The sequence below is a fragment of the Varroa jacobsoni genome, unplaced genomic scaffold (genome assembly GCF_002532875.2).
Source record: "Varroa jacobsoni isolate VJ856 unplaced genomic scaffold, vjacob_1.0 scaffold_180, whole genome shotgun sequence".
Taxonomy (NCBI): Eukaryota; Metazoa; Arthropoda; class Arachnida; order Mesostigmata; family Varroidae; genus Varroa; species Varroa jacobsoni.
The window spans coordinates 106,163-125,230 of record NW_019213082.1 but is presented as its reverse complement, the minus strand read 5'-3'; the positions used below and the strand labels follow the sequence as shown (position 1 = coordinate 125,230).

The 19,068-nt window shown below is 40.3% G+C and overlaps 1 protein-coding gene and 1 long non-coding RNA gene across 20 annotated transcripts in view; one reads left to right on the top strand and one right to left on the bottom strand.

Annotated features, from left to right (window-relative positions):
- LOC111271805 (uncharacterized) overlaps positions 1-19,068 on the bottom strand; it is a 98,764-nt gene that overhangs the window by 31,074 nt on the left and 48,622 nt on the right. For 15 of the 19 annotated variants that reach the window (XM_086973051.1, XM_086973032.1, XM_086973067.1 and 12 more), the window contains 2 exons: positions 14,387-14,594; positions 10,993-14,110 (listed from right to left, as the gene is read on the bottom strand). In XM_086973051.1, the coding sequence (XP_086829177.1) occupies positions 14,526-14,594 (69 nt within the window). In that variant the 3' untranslated portion in view covers positions 10,993-14,110; positions 14,387-14,525. Of the gene's footprint in view, positions 1-3,971; positions 4,216-10,992; positions 14,111-14,386; positions 14,595-19,068 lie in introns of those variants that run through there. The other 4 variants (XM_086973042.1, XM_086973035.1, XM_086973044.1 and 1 more) reach the window with 2 other exon arrangements.
- LOC147753843 (uncharacterized) lies at positions 2,010-3,963 on the top strand. The gene is made up of 3 exons (XR_015315507.1): positions 2,010-2,260; positions 2,415-2,531; positions 3,624-3,963. It is a non-coding gene; the product is annotated as an uncharacterized LOC147753843 (long non-coding RNA).

The following is a 19,068-nucleotide window of genomic DNA, read 5'->3' as shown; positions in this document are numbered from 1 at the left end:
GCTTACCTTGTTTGCGATCTTAGTCAAAGGCATATTGCAGCACACTAAGTATAGTACCGCATCGTCATCCCAGCATCTCTTCCGGCTTCACATTCATGCTATGTGCTACCCAAATAACAATGGGTTTCACATTTGAATGGATGTAGTTTCAAAGATATCGACTACATGAAAGGTTTCGAAGCTGTCAGAAACGTCACCCCTATGTTTGTTAAGATCTAGACTCACTCCTGTTACCAAATCATATTCCACTGTGTTAACTCAGACCACAACTCAAAGCTCTCAGAAATAAAGTATTATTTCTGTAGAGACGACAGTCACTGTGAAGTCTTCATTCTTCATCATGCTTAAAAGTGAATTTGAATTGCAACACATTGGCCAAACTGCTGTTCCTCTCATTTGTCAACTTGTAGAATGCCTAACAAGTAAGCTAGGTTATCATTTAGGTAATAATTGGTTGGAAAAGAAAAGGATAAAGCCGATTATGAACTAAAATTGGCCCTCTAAGTGAAACGGTGATCTAATGTGCGATTCAAAATTTCTCCTAGTATCAGCATTTGGGTCGACCCAGCCGATTCCTCTTCTTAAATCAACAGTTAATAGTTACTTTGCAACACTAGATCTCAATAGTTAATCAATATGTATAGGCTAAATCGAACGAATTGCCCGTCTATGCCGGCGATACATGCCGTAAAGACATAGGAGGATCGATGGCATCGAAACTTTTTTGTGTGACGAGACAAACATTTGTTTGCGTTTGTTACTAGCATCCATAGCGACTGTTCTACGGAGGAGGGGAGAATATTTTTAACTTTAGCAGAATGCGTAGACTACGCTTCAAAACTGGTCACAAATACTACATCGAACCGACACCGATGCCCGGCATTTTATAATTTGTTTAAAAAAAATCTGTAAATAAATAATGGATGGGCTGTTGAAGTCTTGAAGTCGGAATATGGCGAAGCGTCTTGTTTTAGCTTGTGTCGAAGTCAGCTGCAAATTGAACCAACCGGGATTCCGTATAATAGAATTCACTCAGATTGGCTAATTAGAGCGGGCTATCCGATAATTCTCAACCTAAATCCACTATATTATTTTATGCAATATTAACTGGTGGTGCACCAGAGAACGAATAGGTGAAAACCTATAGCCCTTGCAAGCGATAATCTGAACTCAATCTTATATCGGCTATAATTTAGGGCCACCTGAATTGCTACTACTTCGATAGAAGAAAATATAAGGCAAAAAACACCCTTACCGAAATTACTGAGTTTCGAATTATTTCAAAGATGTCTACTTCACAAAGGAAAGTTACCTATCATACGGACTTCAAATTGTTAATTTACAGTATACTGAATTGAAGAGATTTAATCTAAAAACACTAGTTCACAATTGCACGAATGAATGGACTTCAACGGGAACTTCGGAACAAATCGATTTTCGGAACTCGACTCTATAATAACATTGGTGCTATCTAGAAAACGGTATCGTGGCATATTAAAACAGTAGCTTCTTGGTTTTATTCATGGGCATATAAAACGAGCTCATGCAATCTTCAATTCCGTAAATCTCTCGCTTTACAAATATCCAGCCATCTGACAGCTAACAGAAAATGAAAGAATCGGGCCTTCGTCATTGATGTAGATACGCTAACAACAATTCAGAAACACAGGATATTATTACGTACGGTCCGGTAATAACCCGTTTGCGAGAAGCACATCTTCTAATTGATGATTTAATTGAGTTATTATCAGTTTGTTGAATATTTACTAAATACTAAATTCAACAATAAAGGTATAGTAACGAGCGGCTTAAAATACGTACTTGAATGGTATTTTTAACTGCTATGCAGGACTGATCGAACAGTAAACCCGGCAGAGCCAAAGCTCAAGAATCGTAAGAAGTAAGGATCTGTCATTGACATAGCACCGAACTGACTTATATCAGCTATGCTATCTCAGATAACGAACCATTTTGAGGGTGCAGTGATCGGCCTCAAAGCGGAGCGAATGTAAAGAAACAGAGACACACAAATAGCTTTGAGCTACTCGATTTAGGTCGTTGCAGTAGTTCGTTATCACGAAAATGCTACAATCAAGAACGTCATGCGAGGTCCCAAGTGGCGTCCTCCGAGTTTTCATGGATGGCATTTGAAAATTTAACTTGTCTCTTATCTACTAAACGAATATTGAGTCGCATCGACTGTAGAATGACCCAAACAGCGACAGGGTCTGACAGCAGCTTACAATCCAATTGTATCAAGGTGACTCGCTGTTGAGACGTGTTCTTACAAAATTCGTGCTTCAAATATGTATTTTAATGATATGTACATACAAGTTGACGCCAGGTTATAGGTGGCTAAGTAGCAGATGCCATTTCCACTAATGATCTATTTGATACGTTGTTCTATGTTTCAGTTGTAGCAACCAATGGAACATACAATCCTTTCAGTTTCAGCCTTACCCATGAAATGACGACCGCGGCTATCCGGTCCGGTATCCAATACGAACCAAGACGCTTCTTACGATTAACAGGTAAGCACGTTACCTACTAGGCTGTTACGGGGACGACCGCTACTAAAGACTATTTCTTGCCCTCAAAAAAATGATAAGTATTACGCAAAAAGTGCATACGTTATCATCTAGCTAGTCTATTTTTCGCTCCATACTATTATATCAAATTCAAAAGGAAAATGGTCGCCATAATATTTTCGTACATTATATTTATTGACTAGCTTAAAATGAGTTTTTATATTTAATCATTAGCCCCGTCTACTGTAGGTCATAACTGTAACGTAGTGTCGATAATGAGGATTTCTGCTTTATTGGTGCCATGCTTTGATGGTTGGCATAGGCTCACGTCTTCGATTAATTATAAACAAAACACAGTAATAACAGCAGAAAGTCATGGTAACGTCGTTGCAAAATTCGATCGATTTTTCTACATTCGTTTCGAAACATACGGAGCTCATCATTGACTTTGAGCGATAGAACAAATATGAATCCATAGAGTGCAACAACAGATTTACTGCGTAAGCAAATTTCTTTATTTCGAAATTATCTAGACGCTGTATGAAGCGACGCGTCATTATATCGAAATTTATCGCCGTTCGGACACGAAGCTACGTAGCTCAATCAATCCTTGCTGACATACGTTATTAATTAAAGATCTGTTATTGACTGGACGTTTATTGAAAGCGAAAAATACTTCTCCATGTTTAGCTTTCTTTTCATAAAAGCAATATAACAATTGGCCCGTGTTTTTGGTTCTACCTAGTAGAGTCTGGCGAATAACCGGAACTGACATAGACGGCGTTTTTGCTAATCACCTCTTGTTGTCCTTTATGGGCCTTTTTGAAGACTACCAATCTCATACGATGGATCCGTTTTAAGAGGACAAACCCTTATTCTATGAATGTTTAATTAAATCGATTTCTTGCAACGCATAAGTGGCCTGTCCATATGTGGGCGTAAAAAGTAAACATTAGAAATGCCTTCCTTATTTTATCTATGTACACAATTACAACCAGTTCATGGAAAAATCTCCCTTCCTGATGTGTCCCTAGTTTTTTTCCTCTTCACTGAATGGCAGTTGAAGTGACTACGATTTCATGGCAATCTTTTTAGGACAATTTCTCGGGTAGTCACTCTGAAACTGGTAACCCAAGTACGCCATATAGCACTGATCGAAATACGCATACCGCTTACGCACTTAAAATCGTATTCAATTTCGTCCCACCTTGCTCTGTACCGGCTGTGAAACCCGATAACAGTCAAATTTCAGAGGAACGCAAGTGTATACGAGGAAGATAACCCGTCATTACCATGAAGACCTATATAACACATGTACTAATCATCACGTTATTCTTCGTCCGGTCTTAAGATAGTAGTAGCATAATACTACTTTAGGCTGCTAGTTATTTAACTAAGCGGTGATGCAGTTATAGCCGAGCTCACACAGAAGAAAGTACTTACAGAATTCCTAGTTGAGTCCAGCCGACGAGACACTTGGCTCGCTAATGTCTCACGCAACCCATTTATATCGCCCACTGCCCACAGGGAAATAGGGGCATGCGAGATGTATGTGCTTAAGGCCAGACAAGACACTGTGTTAACGACCGCCAAAGGCAGTGAGATTAACAGCGGCATACGTCAAAAACAGTATCACTTTTACGACCGCGCGACATCCTGCCCCCAGGCATAGATAAGAGTCACAAATCTGTAATAAGAGAAAAAAAAAACATTGCGGCCCAACTTGCGTTGTACTACTAGCGTGTCAATTGCCAGCATAATTAGAACACTTATATTACATAACGATTCTAGCAAAAAACACATTAATGAGTTCAGGTGTTATATATAGAAGCGCCAAGGGAGGTAATCGGGCCGTGCGGTGGGGCGAGAATTAACCACTAACGATAAAATGTTGAATGAGCGAGAAACAAGCGAGCTAAGCGGGGGTCGAGCCCACACATATTGAGGAATGGCGTCTATGGAATGGGTCAACAGAACACGTAATGTAATAGTGGCTCGAATCTGTTTTGCGATTAGCATGCCTGCACCACTCAATCAATAGTGGGCGGATCGGACGGTTCAAAGTAACAGGTTTCGGCGGGACTATTGTTTTATTGCATAGTATATACATAAGAATTATATATTTGTCACGATATAAAACACGACAATAATACTGCAATTTATGTTGCAGACGTTAAATGTGCACATTTTCGAGCAGCCCCACAGCCGGGCTTATATTTCGTTCATTTTTCTACTGGGGTCTTAGGCCGTAGTGACCTTTGTGTTATAGAGCGCCGCAGACTTATCATTATGGTATATATATAGATATATATGTATATATATATATATATATATATATATAACAGTAAATTAAAAAGCACAACATCCTGATCGTCATTACATGAAAACATATTTCTTTGAGCATCGGCTGCAAGTATTGGTCCTGCTTCCTATTCTGTCGGTCAGCCAAGGCTTGTATGTCTCACAAAATAAGGGGAATAATACAGTGAGCATTGTGCACTTCTTAAAAAAGAACAAAAAAAGGTACGTCGACTCAATTCTGGCATAATTTATCACCGAAGCGTCAATTTTTCTTGTGAAATATGCGTTCGTCATATGCCTAGAGCTTTGACCGGAAAGAAAAACCGCTTTGTGTTGGAATATCACGATTTCGTGCTAGCACCTACGCAGTGAAAAGGTTCCGTGGACAATTTTGATCTATTCGTAAATATAGCCTATCCTGCCAAGTCGAGCTACAATCGATCCAAATCGAATTCGTGATCAGCTGTCTTTAAAGCTGATCACGAATTCGATACGAACTTGAAGCGTACTTAATTTTGCCAACATATGTTCGCAAAATTAAGTAGGCTTCAAGTATAGTTCTTTCTTTGTCAATAACCAACCTTGCAATTTTGGTCTTCGTTACTTCACTTCTGGCACGTAGCAAAAGACACGTGCACAAATCGTGAGATCTGTTTGCTTCCTACACCAATGTTTTTTTTTTTGTTTAATCTAAACTAAATGCATGTCTTTTTATCAGTCGATATGCAGTCTGAAAATGGCACAGACCGATACTTACACACGTATTCAGATCAGCTAAGGAAAAACCAAAATAGAACCTGTGTTCCTAAAATAGGCTGCACATTTCGATCCAAACGGCCTAGCGGGTCTGTGGACCTGCTACCCTACCGTTCGCCAAAAACGTTTTCAGAACGCTCGATATAGTAGCTATCGTATTGCTACGGATGGACACCAGTTAGAAAAATGCAATTGTACAGCTTGTTTCCTACGACACCAGCTCCGACTGATAACAGTTTAATATAACGGTGCCGCCAGAAAGAATCGCCAGAAAGCAATTCAAGGCTCTGGTTTGCAAGGCACAAGAACATGATGAGTTAGATAGCCGAAGCACTGGGCCGCAATTTGGCCTCTGTAGGTATCCTTCAGAGTAACGCGGTAGAGTCAGATCAATTATAGAATTCGCCGGCTTACATGCCTAGCCCTTTAGCTAGCCCTTTTTAATAATGTTGACAAACATCATATCTATGTAATTGAATTTGTATAAATATATATGAAAGTAAATGCGAGACCACTATTGGGCATTAGCTATCGTGTTGTATATGCCGATAATGGAACTTGAACAAAGGTCTCTCGACCTTGTGCATTAAGGTACGCTTTTGATACATAGTATTCCGGCAGTGACATCTTGTAGATGGCAAATCGTCGTTTTCTGGCAACACGGCTTACTACATACTGTATAAATGGACCTGGCAGAGACACACTAGATCTGCGGCGTGAGTTATTTTTGATGAAATAAGATTACTCTAATCACAGGAATCAGGTCGTTTTACTAGAAATCTAAGTGCAAGGACTCTGCTGTGATTCCAAGTATTTTCAATTTTGAGTATACAACGGAACCCCGACGCGTATTGTTCGTAGAAGCGATTAATGTTTGAGAAGGCAAACTAAAAAGCGTGTACACGCGGATTAAAATAAGGATCGTAGGAAGCTCATTTTTCTCTAACCAGACAAAGAGCATTCGGGTTCATAACGCGATTCGGTATAAAATTTATTAGGTCCTCGTTTCTATTATCCTCACGTCGACCCACTTCGGCAGTCCCCGGCTGGCCTATGACCGTCATATTCCAGTTTGAGATCTGCTACTAGGTATAACAGACGTGTTCATGACCAAAGCGAACAACCGATGCTCCAAAAAAATTTTCCATAAAAATTTTGTTAGAGCCCTTCTTGCTTCCTATTTTATTTCGATTTAGCCCAGGCACCCGCACGTTAACTGCCCGATTCATTGATTATTCGATGCCCACCGTTCAAGAGACTGGAATCAAAATGGGCCAAAGTAGGACGACAAGCGGGTAGTTTTTCTCCGTCCTTAAGAATGAATCGATATGCTGTGCGAGCGAAGCAGATCAATGGGCCTCCGTTGGTCGGGTTATCGTTTTCACATCCAACGGTTCCGCTCAACTTTGACCGCTGGTCGGGCCTTACACACTAGTCGGATCATATCAATACAATCATAACCGCAACTGCAAAATATCGATGAATATTGCCTCTGGCTTAAAATGAGAGCAGATGAATAGGAAAGTTGCTCAGTTTGCTACTAGGCTACTTTCCACCGTCATGTTTTTTACGCCCCAAAAGAAATTGTCAGCGCTTCGAACTAACTCGTGGAATGTTTCGTTTATTTGAACCCATATCTAGCCCACATTTTTACATAACCAAAGTGAATAGTAGAGTGCATATTTTTTTTTTTTAGACATCGGCCATTTTGCGTTTGTCATCCAATTCATGCTCGCCCGATTTTATTTTTCTACTTTGATCCTTCTTTTTTGGCTTTTGAGTGCGTGTCTGACTTTGTCTGTCGGTAGATTACGATTTAGTGGGGCGCAAGCAGTACACGACGGAAGATTTTTGTCCCTAATAATTCAAACTGTTCTTTGGTCGGTCGTCATGGATTTCATTCTTCACAAGTATCACGAGTTACAAACAACGGTAAATATGTTTCCTTCTTTTCCATTTTAGATAATGGGTCTAGGTGCGTTGACAAGTTTCCTATGGCTGATCGCATACAGATTAGTTTCAGCGGATAATCTATTTAGGCAATCCTAATGTAAATTGTAAGAACCATGATAAATCTATAGTTAAAATACGAAGCTTACTTTGGTTTGGAAAAGCTAACTGAGACAGTACAGCTTAGCCGTTAGGTGGGCACATTGATATAGAGTGGCAAAAAGTAGTTAAGGGCGGACAACTTATACTAGGTAATTGAATGGAACGCAGATTTGGCCCAGGAAGCTAATTAAGAGCCGTGGCATTTGTTAAGTAAGATCATCTAGTGCAGTCATGGGTTTAGCCATGGGTAAATGAATACAAACATCTGTTTAATCTTTTGCTTATGAGCGTTTAATTAGTGGAAACGTCGAAGCTAATCGGCGCACAGAGCATGTAATACCGGGCACGAACTTCAAAGCCTAAAATCTTCACATCAGCCCATTATGCAGTAAACTTCTGATCGCTTAAAGGATTTACTCAGATCGGTTTCTATCAAACCAAAAAAATTTAAGCTTCTAGAAGGTAAGTTTTGTCTCGTAAAAACGTACTCTTTTTATGAAATAAACTCTTTTTGTAGCTGAGAATGCTCTTGGCTGTATAAATCTGGAATCAGTCAAAAAGCTGAATTTGTCATCTGATCATTATATGTAAAATACTATAGTCGTGCTGATTATAAGTAATAAGCTGAGAATTCTGAATCGACAGCTGAATTTAATAATAAAATCTTATCTTGCTTACGCCTGTTAATCTTCAGAGCAGAGAGTCAATGTTAATACTCCTAGCAGATTGACTGCGGGTGGTCAATGAGTCGTTAGTTAGTTTCTCGTTTTTTCTTTATGGTTACGTAGATGCGTACCAATTTGCTATTGATGGTACCAAATATATGAAGTAAACAATATAAGGCGAGAAATTTGTAACCAATCCTAAGGATAAAGGAGTAAATCTGTCTGTTGGAGAGAGATCAAGTGTCTGGCCAAACGTTCCGAAAGCAACTCCAGACTGCAGCCAGCCACTTGTGCACTGAACCATGGGCATCGCTGTCGATAGCAAGACGCACCTGCTTTGTCCTCTTCTTGTCCTACGTTGTCCGTGATCGGAGCGAAGCGCATTGGGGACGTTTTGTGGGAGAGAATTGCACGCTTGGCCCCATCTAAGAGCCATCGTGTAACGATGCATATACCGATATACCATGAGCTGCATATATATATGCTGTGCGTCGCATAACCGCATCACGGTCTCGTGCACAAGCACGGTCGCGATACGTAAATACGCCGATCTTTTTATTTCTCTAGTAACAACAGCCGCAAAAGTGGGGCCAACAGAATGTAACATAAAAAAGCACCAAGCTAAAGACCAATACTACAATAAATTGATCTGAAATAAAGCGCCACCTGAAAGAATAGGGCATATAAAAGGACACTATACGTCCTGCTCGTTTCTGAAAACTTGGCTTATTTCTAATGCCAGAACTAGCTAGTCTAAATCTAAACACCTGCATGCGATTACAGGAAGCTGATTTGCAGCTTTTTATGTAGACCGCTTAACAGAAATACTTTATAGTCTCAAATTTTTTGAAGAAAAAAAAGCCCGGGCCCCCCGGATCCCAGGTATCCGGTCCAACACAACTATGGAGGCAAATCTAAGGTGTTTTTTGTGTAGCCATTTTAAAAACGAATGTAATTTTAAAGACGTCTCAAATACTCACCTCTATTCTATATGCGCACCCTTGGTCATGTATTAGTTAATTTTTGTCAGGTAGTCAGAAGAGCCGATCGATAAAAAGTGAGGACCGCTTACTGCCCCACTATCAGGTTGATCATGTTATGCTTGATCTAAAATCCAGTACTTAGCTTTCATACATATGAAAAATTTATTCTTATTAAAAAGGCTACGTATTTAATAAGCCTAATGTTAACACATCATTAATTCGGTCATTTTTATAGAAATCTCGTTTTCAGGATTAAAATGTAATATATAACGTTGTGTGTGAGTATACTACATAATATCTATAATTGTGTGCCTTAAAACTAGTATCAGTCAGTCCGCCGATTGTGACCGAATAAAGGTGATAAATTGGATCTGCATGGATATTATACGACCCCAAACTGAATTCATTAAGGTGACAAGTAATATCTTTACCTATAGCCATTTCGAAAGCTACGGTATTAGCTCTAATTATAGGCGACACAGTTCCGCTTCTTGGTGATTTTTCAGTGCTCTCATATGCAAAGAGGATCCGCTATATCAATCGAATCTTGGTTATCATGGCTCATGTGCATTAGAACAATCACTTTATCCAATAAACCGTAACTGTATAATTAACTATTAGTGCCATAAAGAGATTAGCACGCTCACCATTAATGCGTTTTTGCCACTAGAAGGCAGTTGATGGAGCGGACCTGGCTCTGCATCATACCAGGAAAAAGGTAGTGTTTATTCCTAAAATGCGCTCGAAGGTTTACCAGCCGCGATATAATCGCTTGACGTGCATTAACTCACGAGTCCAGCGAAAGTAAACGAACTACCTTAACCGACTTTCCCTTTCTGATAAACCTCTCAGGCAGCAGCTACCCTGTCAGCGGGGGTCTGTAGCGTTTACTGACTGCACCGTCTGGTATGGGAGGAGGAATCTGCAGTAAGCTAGAAGCCGTTCAACGGGAACCTCAAAGAGGCTTGTGGAAATTAATGCAGAACGCATGCTATATGTGATGACTAACATTGCAAATACGAGAGAGGCGTTGTACTGGTTTTAAGGCTAACGAAAGCGTACGCCTGCTGCGTAAAGCAGCGTGAATCCTAAAAGTTCTTTTTACAGGAAGGGCCCTAGACCTCATGCGAGAACGTTTTGAGGTTACTAGACGTAATCCTTCGCGGGAAACCAACTTGCGCGTGCGATTATCAAACGACTGGCGTTCATTGTTTGCGATGCAGATTGCCTAATTGGGGCAATCCTGGATCCTAGGTTGATCAAGAAATAAGACCCGCATTTTTTTCATATATTCCTATTATCCTTCTGTTCTCTTTTGCTCATATAATTTTACTTGACAACCTAAGGTAGCTTCTGTCTCCTCTACAAGCATCACTGTTCAGTAGTCAACGAGGGTAGCTGAAAACGGTTCTGTCGCGTTGGTATGACACATTTGCTCCTTTCCTAAATCCACAAGGAAATACTATAACACCTCACTGACAATGCCAGTCATAATACTATTAAATTTATTGAAAAAGCGCCGAGAAGACAGCCAACGATTGAACAAGCCTACAGCAGGATCTGCTTAGGCGCTCGTAGGATGCACCATAAGCAGCTCACTTATTTGGAGTATATTGGAACGTCTGCGAGAGAATCCTTAATGATTTCGATCGAATAGTTTTGCTTGATTCGGCCAATAAGTGTATAGGAAGCAAAAACACAAGCAAATCAATAGAAAGAGCAACTAGTGCTTGTAACAGGCATTTTCATTGAGATAGCCAGACTCAACAATTGCATTACCAGTTAACACATAACAGCCATGCTTAAATTCAGAGACATTTTGATTTGGAGAATCAGTTTCAAAATCGGGCGCCTTGTATTTAGCTCTGGCTTGCGCTTGTCTTTTTTACGTATATATATATATATATATATATATATATATATAGATTCATATATGTTACAACGCATAATAGCGTAATGTTATAATTCTTGGGACTCACTTTTGGAGGATGCCAGTGATAAAACATAGTCTTCGACGTTCTCCAAAGTGAGACCTCCATTCGCAATTAAATATAAGAGATAAATCATAGATATTACACCATGTTTATAACTCAGTTTTTCATAACAGAAACATCGTATTCTTGGAAGAACATATCTAGGAAAACGTCCTGTGCTCACATGTAGGAACCCGTATCTCCTCGGCATGAGTGATTGTGAAATTTGTGTTACTTTCTTTGTGCCTTTCCACATTCTGGGCTGGTTTTACTCCTTTTTTTCTGTTTACACTCGTTGATCGCCCTATATCGTAGCACACAATGCTGTATAATCTCCGCTGTGTGATATCGTGTGAATTGTCATTGTTATTAGTGTTACTACGGTACATACATGCATATACTTAACATCGTAATGTCATTTGCTTCTCTGTTTACCAGGAATTTTCTCTGTATATGCGTAAAATTTTTAAAAAAACTAGACCGCTATTTTACAAGCCCCATTCTCCCCTCGACGGCAAAAATACCTATTTGCTTATTGCGGTGTGGGCTTCATGTTGTCAAATTTGTTCTTATGAAGAGAGAGAGAATTGTTTTGACTAAATAAAACACTCGATTGTTTGGCCTAAACGCTTAACCCTTATCGGCATCCGCCATTTTATTACCGTGGCTTTTGCTGTTTCCTTTTTTCAAGGAAAACGACGGAAAAACCTATTATTCCAAGGAAAAACCTATTAGGCAACGATTTTATTAAACGGCAATACAGATACATGTTAATGAAACCATCACCTTGATTCAAGGTCATGCTAATAACAGGACGTATCTAGTCTTGCTGATACATGATGTTATTTATCCCTTGTTCTAGATGTATATTTGTTTTGTGTGCTACACTGCTGCACGTCGTCAATGAGCTCAAACTTGTATTTTCGGTAGATCTCGTGACATGACCTTCAAATAAAGTAGTTCATCCTTAGAAATTCGAAATAGCATTGGGATCAAATAGCTACCACCATTTGAATTACTTAGATTTCAACAAGGTCGACTACAAAGTGGACCTTTTCTTGTCATTGGGCTTTCTACAAATCTGTGGAAGTATTTGTGCATCTAGTTAGCGTGAAGCATAGCCTGGGCTTAGAGCTCTGCAGTACATGCTCGTTATTTGTCTTTCAAAAACGTTTTTGTTTTAAAACATCAAACTTATAAAAATGTTAACTTTGGCGTAAGTTTAAAGGTTCATTGCGATGAAATGGACAAATTTATACCGAGTGAACTTAGCGTAATGCCGCAGACAATAAGTTAGCATAAAAACCTTTCTCTTTAAGCAATAAAGGCACATTTACCCTTATTGCATGATTTAGATTCACACACAATCCACGTATTATGCTGCATCTGGTTAAAGGCCACCGTCGCATACATATTGTACGTGCCCACAAAAGACCGCTTGAAAGTATGCCCCGATATATTATTAACCGAAAAAATAGAATTGAAACATAATTTAATGTAAATGCGCAGTATTGTCAATATGTTTGACGCCGGCTGGTTCTCCTATTTTGCAACAAGAGATCTACTTTTATAAGTAACTTCTACAAGTCCACTTCGCTAGAAATTCAAAAACTAAATTTTTTTTATATTCCTATATAAATCTTTTAATCAAACCCACAAAAGTTGACGCTTAAAAAAGGGCGGCTGCTAAATGCCATTTGATCTTTAGTTGATAATAATTGCATTTATTATGGTTCGTACATAATAATCGATTGGATACTTCTTTCGAGAATCCGAAAATTAAAAAAATGTGGTTTCGATTGATAAAAAGCAGAGCAAACGATGATGTTCCATAAGGAAAGAACCAACTGAAGCGCCATCAATACAACATAAAAAGTCAATCAAAATGGCTGAATCGATTTTTACAATCCTGAAGGCCGTAACAGCTTACAAGTTTATGCCAACAAAACTCGTGTCATTAATACTATCGCCGTACCAAAACGGTGATTGTCAATCAACCAACAGAGAAACTAACACGTAAGTATCACAGTATTTATAGCATGTCTGCGGTTTTCGTCACCATATATTTACCTGTCAATTTATCCATCTATTTATTATCTATTATATCTAGTAGTAGCTCCTCTCGTTCGTCCCTTGGGTCTGGCAAGCCTGTCGATATGACATCATTGAGGTTTTGCTGAGAGGAATAAGAGTTCCATTTTTTTTTTTATCGTTTTTCTACTGGTTTCCGATTTTCCGAAGGACAACTTGTTACGAGCGATCCTTGGTTGCCTATGTAGTCTTTATTCTTCTCATCATATGCAAAGTAAATACATATCTTTCTTTCAGGGCTACAAGGGAAGCTACAATTCATCTAACTTCCAAACAGCATCTCATTCCCGTAGCTCCAGAAGGAAAACAGAAGACAAGATCAACAACGAATTGCACGATGCACGTATCATTGCACAGACAAACTGCCATCCAAGCTAGAACGTCCTACATACTCGGCTGCAACTATTTCGAGCCATCGCGGTCGGCCGAGTGATGTCCAAGCGCACGTGTACTGAGCACAATAGCTACGAACCAAACTAGCAGCATAGTAGCATGTTAAGAGCAACAAACACGGATAGCAACAATATCGTCGACAATGAAAGCAGCGACCCCCACGTCTTTTTCTTCCTAGTTGCTATTCTGTTGGCAAACGAGCAGCTCTTTGAGCTTGATACTCGAAGCAGCGCGGCGCATGAAAGCTAGCGCATTTACGTGAGATGGCGGTGTTGATGGATGACGCCATCGGAGTGAGAAATAGATTCCCTAACATTCCTTTCTCCCCCTTCTACTGTCTTCGTAAGGAATCGATGCGAAGCCACGGGCTGGGTGACGACAGAGAAAGAAAGAGTTAAAAGCTGAAAGTATCGTGAAAAAGCTGGGAGGAGTGGGCAAAAAGGACATACGAGGCGCAGGGACCCATGGCTATTTGAGAACATCGAGTGGGAATTCCAAAACAGCTAAACTATACGAACTGAGACGGCTTCATAAACTCCTGCATAAAAGTATGGTTAGAAACGCTACGCGGCAACGTTGGGGTATCATCCATGTACAGCAGTCTTTTATTGTTCTTTTCTGCTTCTTTCTGTATGCTGTGTTACCTCTTAAGGCTGCGGCTGGAAGAGCTCCGACAACGGATATCTGGCCGATGGTAGGTTACGTGGGCTCTACAACTAGGCATTTAACCCATAAAAGGTTAGTGCTGGCGTCGGTACACAGAGGACATAGGATCAGGTCTTTTTAGCTGTTTCGTCCTTCTTGCTTCTTCCTCTCGCTTTGTGTATCCCATAGATGTGGAGTACGTCGCTGCTACGTAACGGGAAACAAAACACACATCGCAAGGAAAAGAAAAAGGTTTGCACTATTAGTCTACGAGTACTTTTTCATTTTTTTTCATCATGATTTGACACAATGACTTCACAGCTAAATCCCCATAAATCTAGGGGTAGCGGATATACACATTTCTCTAAAGGGCATGTACGCCTGTTACATATATATATAGGTGTTCCAATGAATCAAGCAGATAGCTTTCACTTGATTAACTTGTGTTTGTGTAAGAAAATATGCGACCTACTTAAACTTGTAAACTAACATTTAGTATTTACGGCAAGCCGGTTGATAGTTTGTAAATACAATTATAATAAATAGATTGCCTGTCTGGTAGAATTAACTGGTTAGCCAATCAGTTAGTCTGGTGCCCGTTCGTGCACTCTGTTCATGAGTTCTTATTCATTAACGTTGAGAGGGACACTCACAGCCTATCATTACGTCCTGTTCGCGCCCTGAAGCTTCCAGCACTGTGAATAGAGGACCATTATGAAACCACCCTGGTTCTTCCAGTGCTATACGAAGTACGAAAAACAGTGTTTGTATGTATAGGGTCTTCGCTCACATCAACAGCGTATGTATAAATGTCTATATATATATAGCTATCCTCTCATTTAGAGAAAGTGAAAGGAGTGACCTTTACGATCCCTGTATTGTGTTTTCGTATACACTAACGTTTAAAATATTACTCGTGTTTAACTCATCAGCAAATATTAGTGTTAAAAAAACGATCATATTTTCACAAGTTGGCCTGCGAGCCTAGCTTTTGCCGGCAAACTAACCGTTGCTGCTGCTGCTGCTGCTATTCCATTTAGGTCGTCACATGTCTACGAAGTATATAACGGAGCTAATCACCCAGCTAAAAATCTTTGTTGCATCAACTAATACACGAATGAATATTTGCGCGAACGTCCACGAAACCCGGATGACTAGGAAAAAGCAAGTAAGCTTGAAGGACGATAAGGCTGCTCCTGATAGTAAGGCATTTTAGTTTCACGCCATCCGGCTCTAATTGGCATGAACCGGTACGATGAGCGCGGTAATTATACTGTCTATCGTACTTGTCATAAGTCAACGCACACTTGAGGACTTACTTTACTGTACATAGATATTTTTGTTTTTATGATAGGCGAACATAAACAGAATGTTTATTGTTTATTTTGACTCTGTTTTCCATTACGGCAATTTTTCAAGTAATTTTAGCTTAATTTGGTGGACGAACCGCTACTCTAGGACCGCTACGTTCTATATCGTGTAGGTTTCTTCATTCCTCAATCGTCCATGCTAAATCTACACCGTTTTCGTCAAGTCAGTACGCGTTCGGAAACATCTTGCATCGACCAAATCAGCCAGTGGCAACAGAAGCAGTTCTGTGGAGTGTCCCATATAAAATCATCAAATGCCAATGAAGGTGGTTCAGAGACTAAGCTGATGCAAACGGTTTCATTGAGCGAATCTGTACAGGATCTTAATGACTGAAGGCTAATGGGCGTTCTCAGGGAAGTCCTATAATCATCATGAACAAGCCGATTATGTGGAAAGACTGGAACACGCCAGGATGTGGCGCCTGATTCTCGTCCAGCCTTTTCAATACAGTTCAACTTTGCTATGGTCATTAATGGAGCAACAGCAGCAAGGGCAACGTTACTGTAATCAAGCAACAAGCAGAAAGACTGAATGACACCAACGAGGACAGATTGAACTATAGGCAGCTTCTCGTGCTATGCATAAGAGACGTATGGACTATTGTAGACCGAACCGCTACGATGTACACTAATTATCACCACAGAGACAGGGCGGATTGATTTAAATAGAAAAAACTCGGCCTCGCGTTTCACCCCACAAAAACTAAACGGCTCTGCCAAATCGTAGCTATCCCGGCGATCCGATTCGCTTTCTTTTATTGGTGTAAGCGTGTGTATATTCTAATAAAGGGAGTGTATAATAACTAGGCATTTTTAGCGTCAACGTTTCGAGTCTTACGTCCGATAATGCTATTAATTATTACGTTATAGACAACTGGCTCTTAGCATGAAATGTCTTACACCTTTAAATCTAGCCTCCTCGACGTGACCCTAACTTAGATGATCAAGCACAGAGAGAGGTACTTGCACACAGTACATCCCTCATGCGGTACTCGCTTCTGATAAATGTAAATGTTAGAAAAAAAAAGCTCAATTATTACATAGGCTACGGTATTTCTTCAGCCTAGCATTCCGCACATAAAAATAATTCATCTTTATGACGAATATACAATTTTCGTATTGAGTCTACGCGTCGTCTATGAAGTCCCTAATGTTAAACGGCCTGCCGCAAGCTCGGGATTACGGCGAACATCCGACTATAAGAAACACCTGTTTAACATAATCGTAGTAAAAAGAGTTGCTTGTTTTCCCCTCTAACCCTTGTTACCGCTTTAGCCGAAGCTGCAAATAGTCAACAGGATTCGAAATGGGTGTTGATGTTTATTTTAGTTAGAAAAACAACTTTGTTGCATTATGTTTGCAATTAAACTTTAAAGAGACACACTTTTTTCATGCCATTTAGCTTTTGCTCAAAGCCGCCTAAACATAGTCAACATGTCCAACAGAGTTGTCAAGAAATAAAATCGTCGTCCGCGATCGTCGCCGGCCGTTTCTGGTTTTCCGATGCGATCTTTGTTCATGGAACCTCCATGTTGTCTGTCCGTTACTTACATGCTTACTGAGCCGCCAATCTACAATGCCTAGCATAGATTCATCATGCCAACGGTTCCGCCATAACAAACTGTACGTGTTTATGTGTCACTCTGTCTACAAGCGCCTGTCTGCAAGGACTACAATGACATGTGGTTACCGTCGGCCATAACATCTTCGTCCCTATAGTCTTAGTGCTGCAGAAGCTTTTGGCGCGTGCCCCACAGCAACAACAAATTATAGTTGAGAGGGTCACCGGAGGAGTCTAGGGGCCGTGTCTGCTTTACGTCTGCCACGTGTATAGATGGGAATAACAGATGTAACGACCTTCTGGCCTGCTCCTCGCTTTTGTGCTACGGTATGGTCGTTGCGTTAGTTCTGTGCTGCCTCGTTGGATCGTCTTGTATATGTACACTTCCGCATGGGTGACTGCGACAAGGAGACCTTTGTACGGCGAGAAACGAGCGAAGGCCACCGATATCGTCCGGCGGGGTCGATGGTTGTAAAAGAAAATGGCAGGACACTTCTGTTGCTTGCCACTAGCGCCCCGATGCATATGAGGTCTGGTTCGATCAAAGTAGAGGCGAAGATAGTCGCCGCAGCTAAGGATGATAGCATTCCTCTCACTGGGACACGAACAGAGAACAATGACGAACTGGAAATAGGCCAAGAGATGAACGGGGATAGAGGCTAAGGGAGCCCCTAGAAGAAACTAGATTATTATAGCCCTGACCACGAGTCACTTCTGGCCAATTCTTCGTTCAAAAAAATCTCCACTGTACATATATATGGTATATATTACGAAATTGCGTCGCGTATATTAGTTGCAATTGGATGGGAAACGGAGACGTGAAGAATTGGCTAGCATGATACACCTATTGTATATTGTACGGCCTGGGAAGTGACGAGTGCTGAACTCTGACAAGTGACAGAATCCGAGAGCAAGTAGTTAGGGATGCCTATGTTGCGAATTTGTCTGTCTCTAGGTATGCCAATTCGACAAGTAGTTCTAACTTGAATAAGGGATCATCTCAGCGGAACGAAAACTCAGTGACAGAACTTCATGTGTGTCATTGTCAAAATACGGTTAAGATTTGTCGACCGAATTACGGCACTACTTGGTAATTTCGTAGATCTCAAGTAATCACGCAAAGCAAAAGGTCGTATTTGTAAACAAAGCCGAACAGTTCGAAGCGGTTATGAGATGACATTTCCGCAAGTACTCGTCTACAATGTTTGAAAAGCCAGAGCTTTCGCTAATGCAGCCGTAGATGCTACCGGCGACGATAGCAGTTGATGGAAGCAATTGTAAACGAGCTAATATCTCGACGAGTACAGATCCCGCCAGACAAAGTGAGAACATAAACTCAACCGCAAACAAGTCACGAGTTTAGCCATACACAGTTTTGTTTCTTTGTTTATGTTATCATACAATATATGTCCTTTTTGCATTACGATTGATTCATAAGAGATGAGGATCTATCTATCTATCTATCGAAGACATGGGACGATTGACTTCGTTTTAATCATAATAGTTCTATAATTCTTGCCATCCATGAAAGTTGGCTATTTGCTCCCGGGTACTTTAGTGTGTGCGAAACAAAGAAAAATATCATCGCATCTGCTCAGCCGTACGTGTACATATGAGGAACTAGTTACTATAATAGTTACCTGAGGCTGCTGCAGAGCGGAATATAATAAAAAAGGGAATAACTAAGATGGTGGTTAGACTGGTTTATTTGTCTGAAATGCGCTGTTGGCATTCGAAATAAACTTCGAAA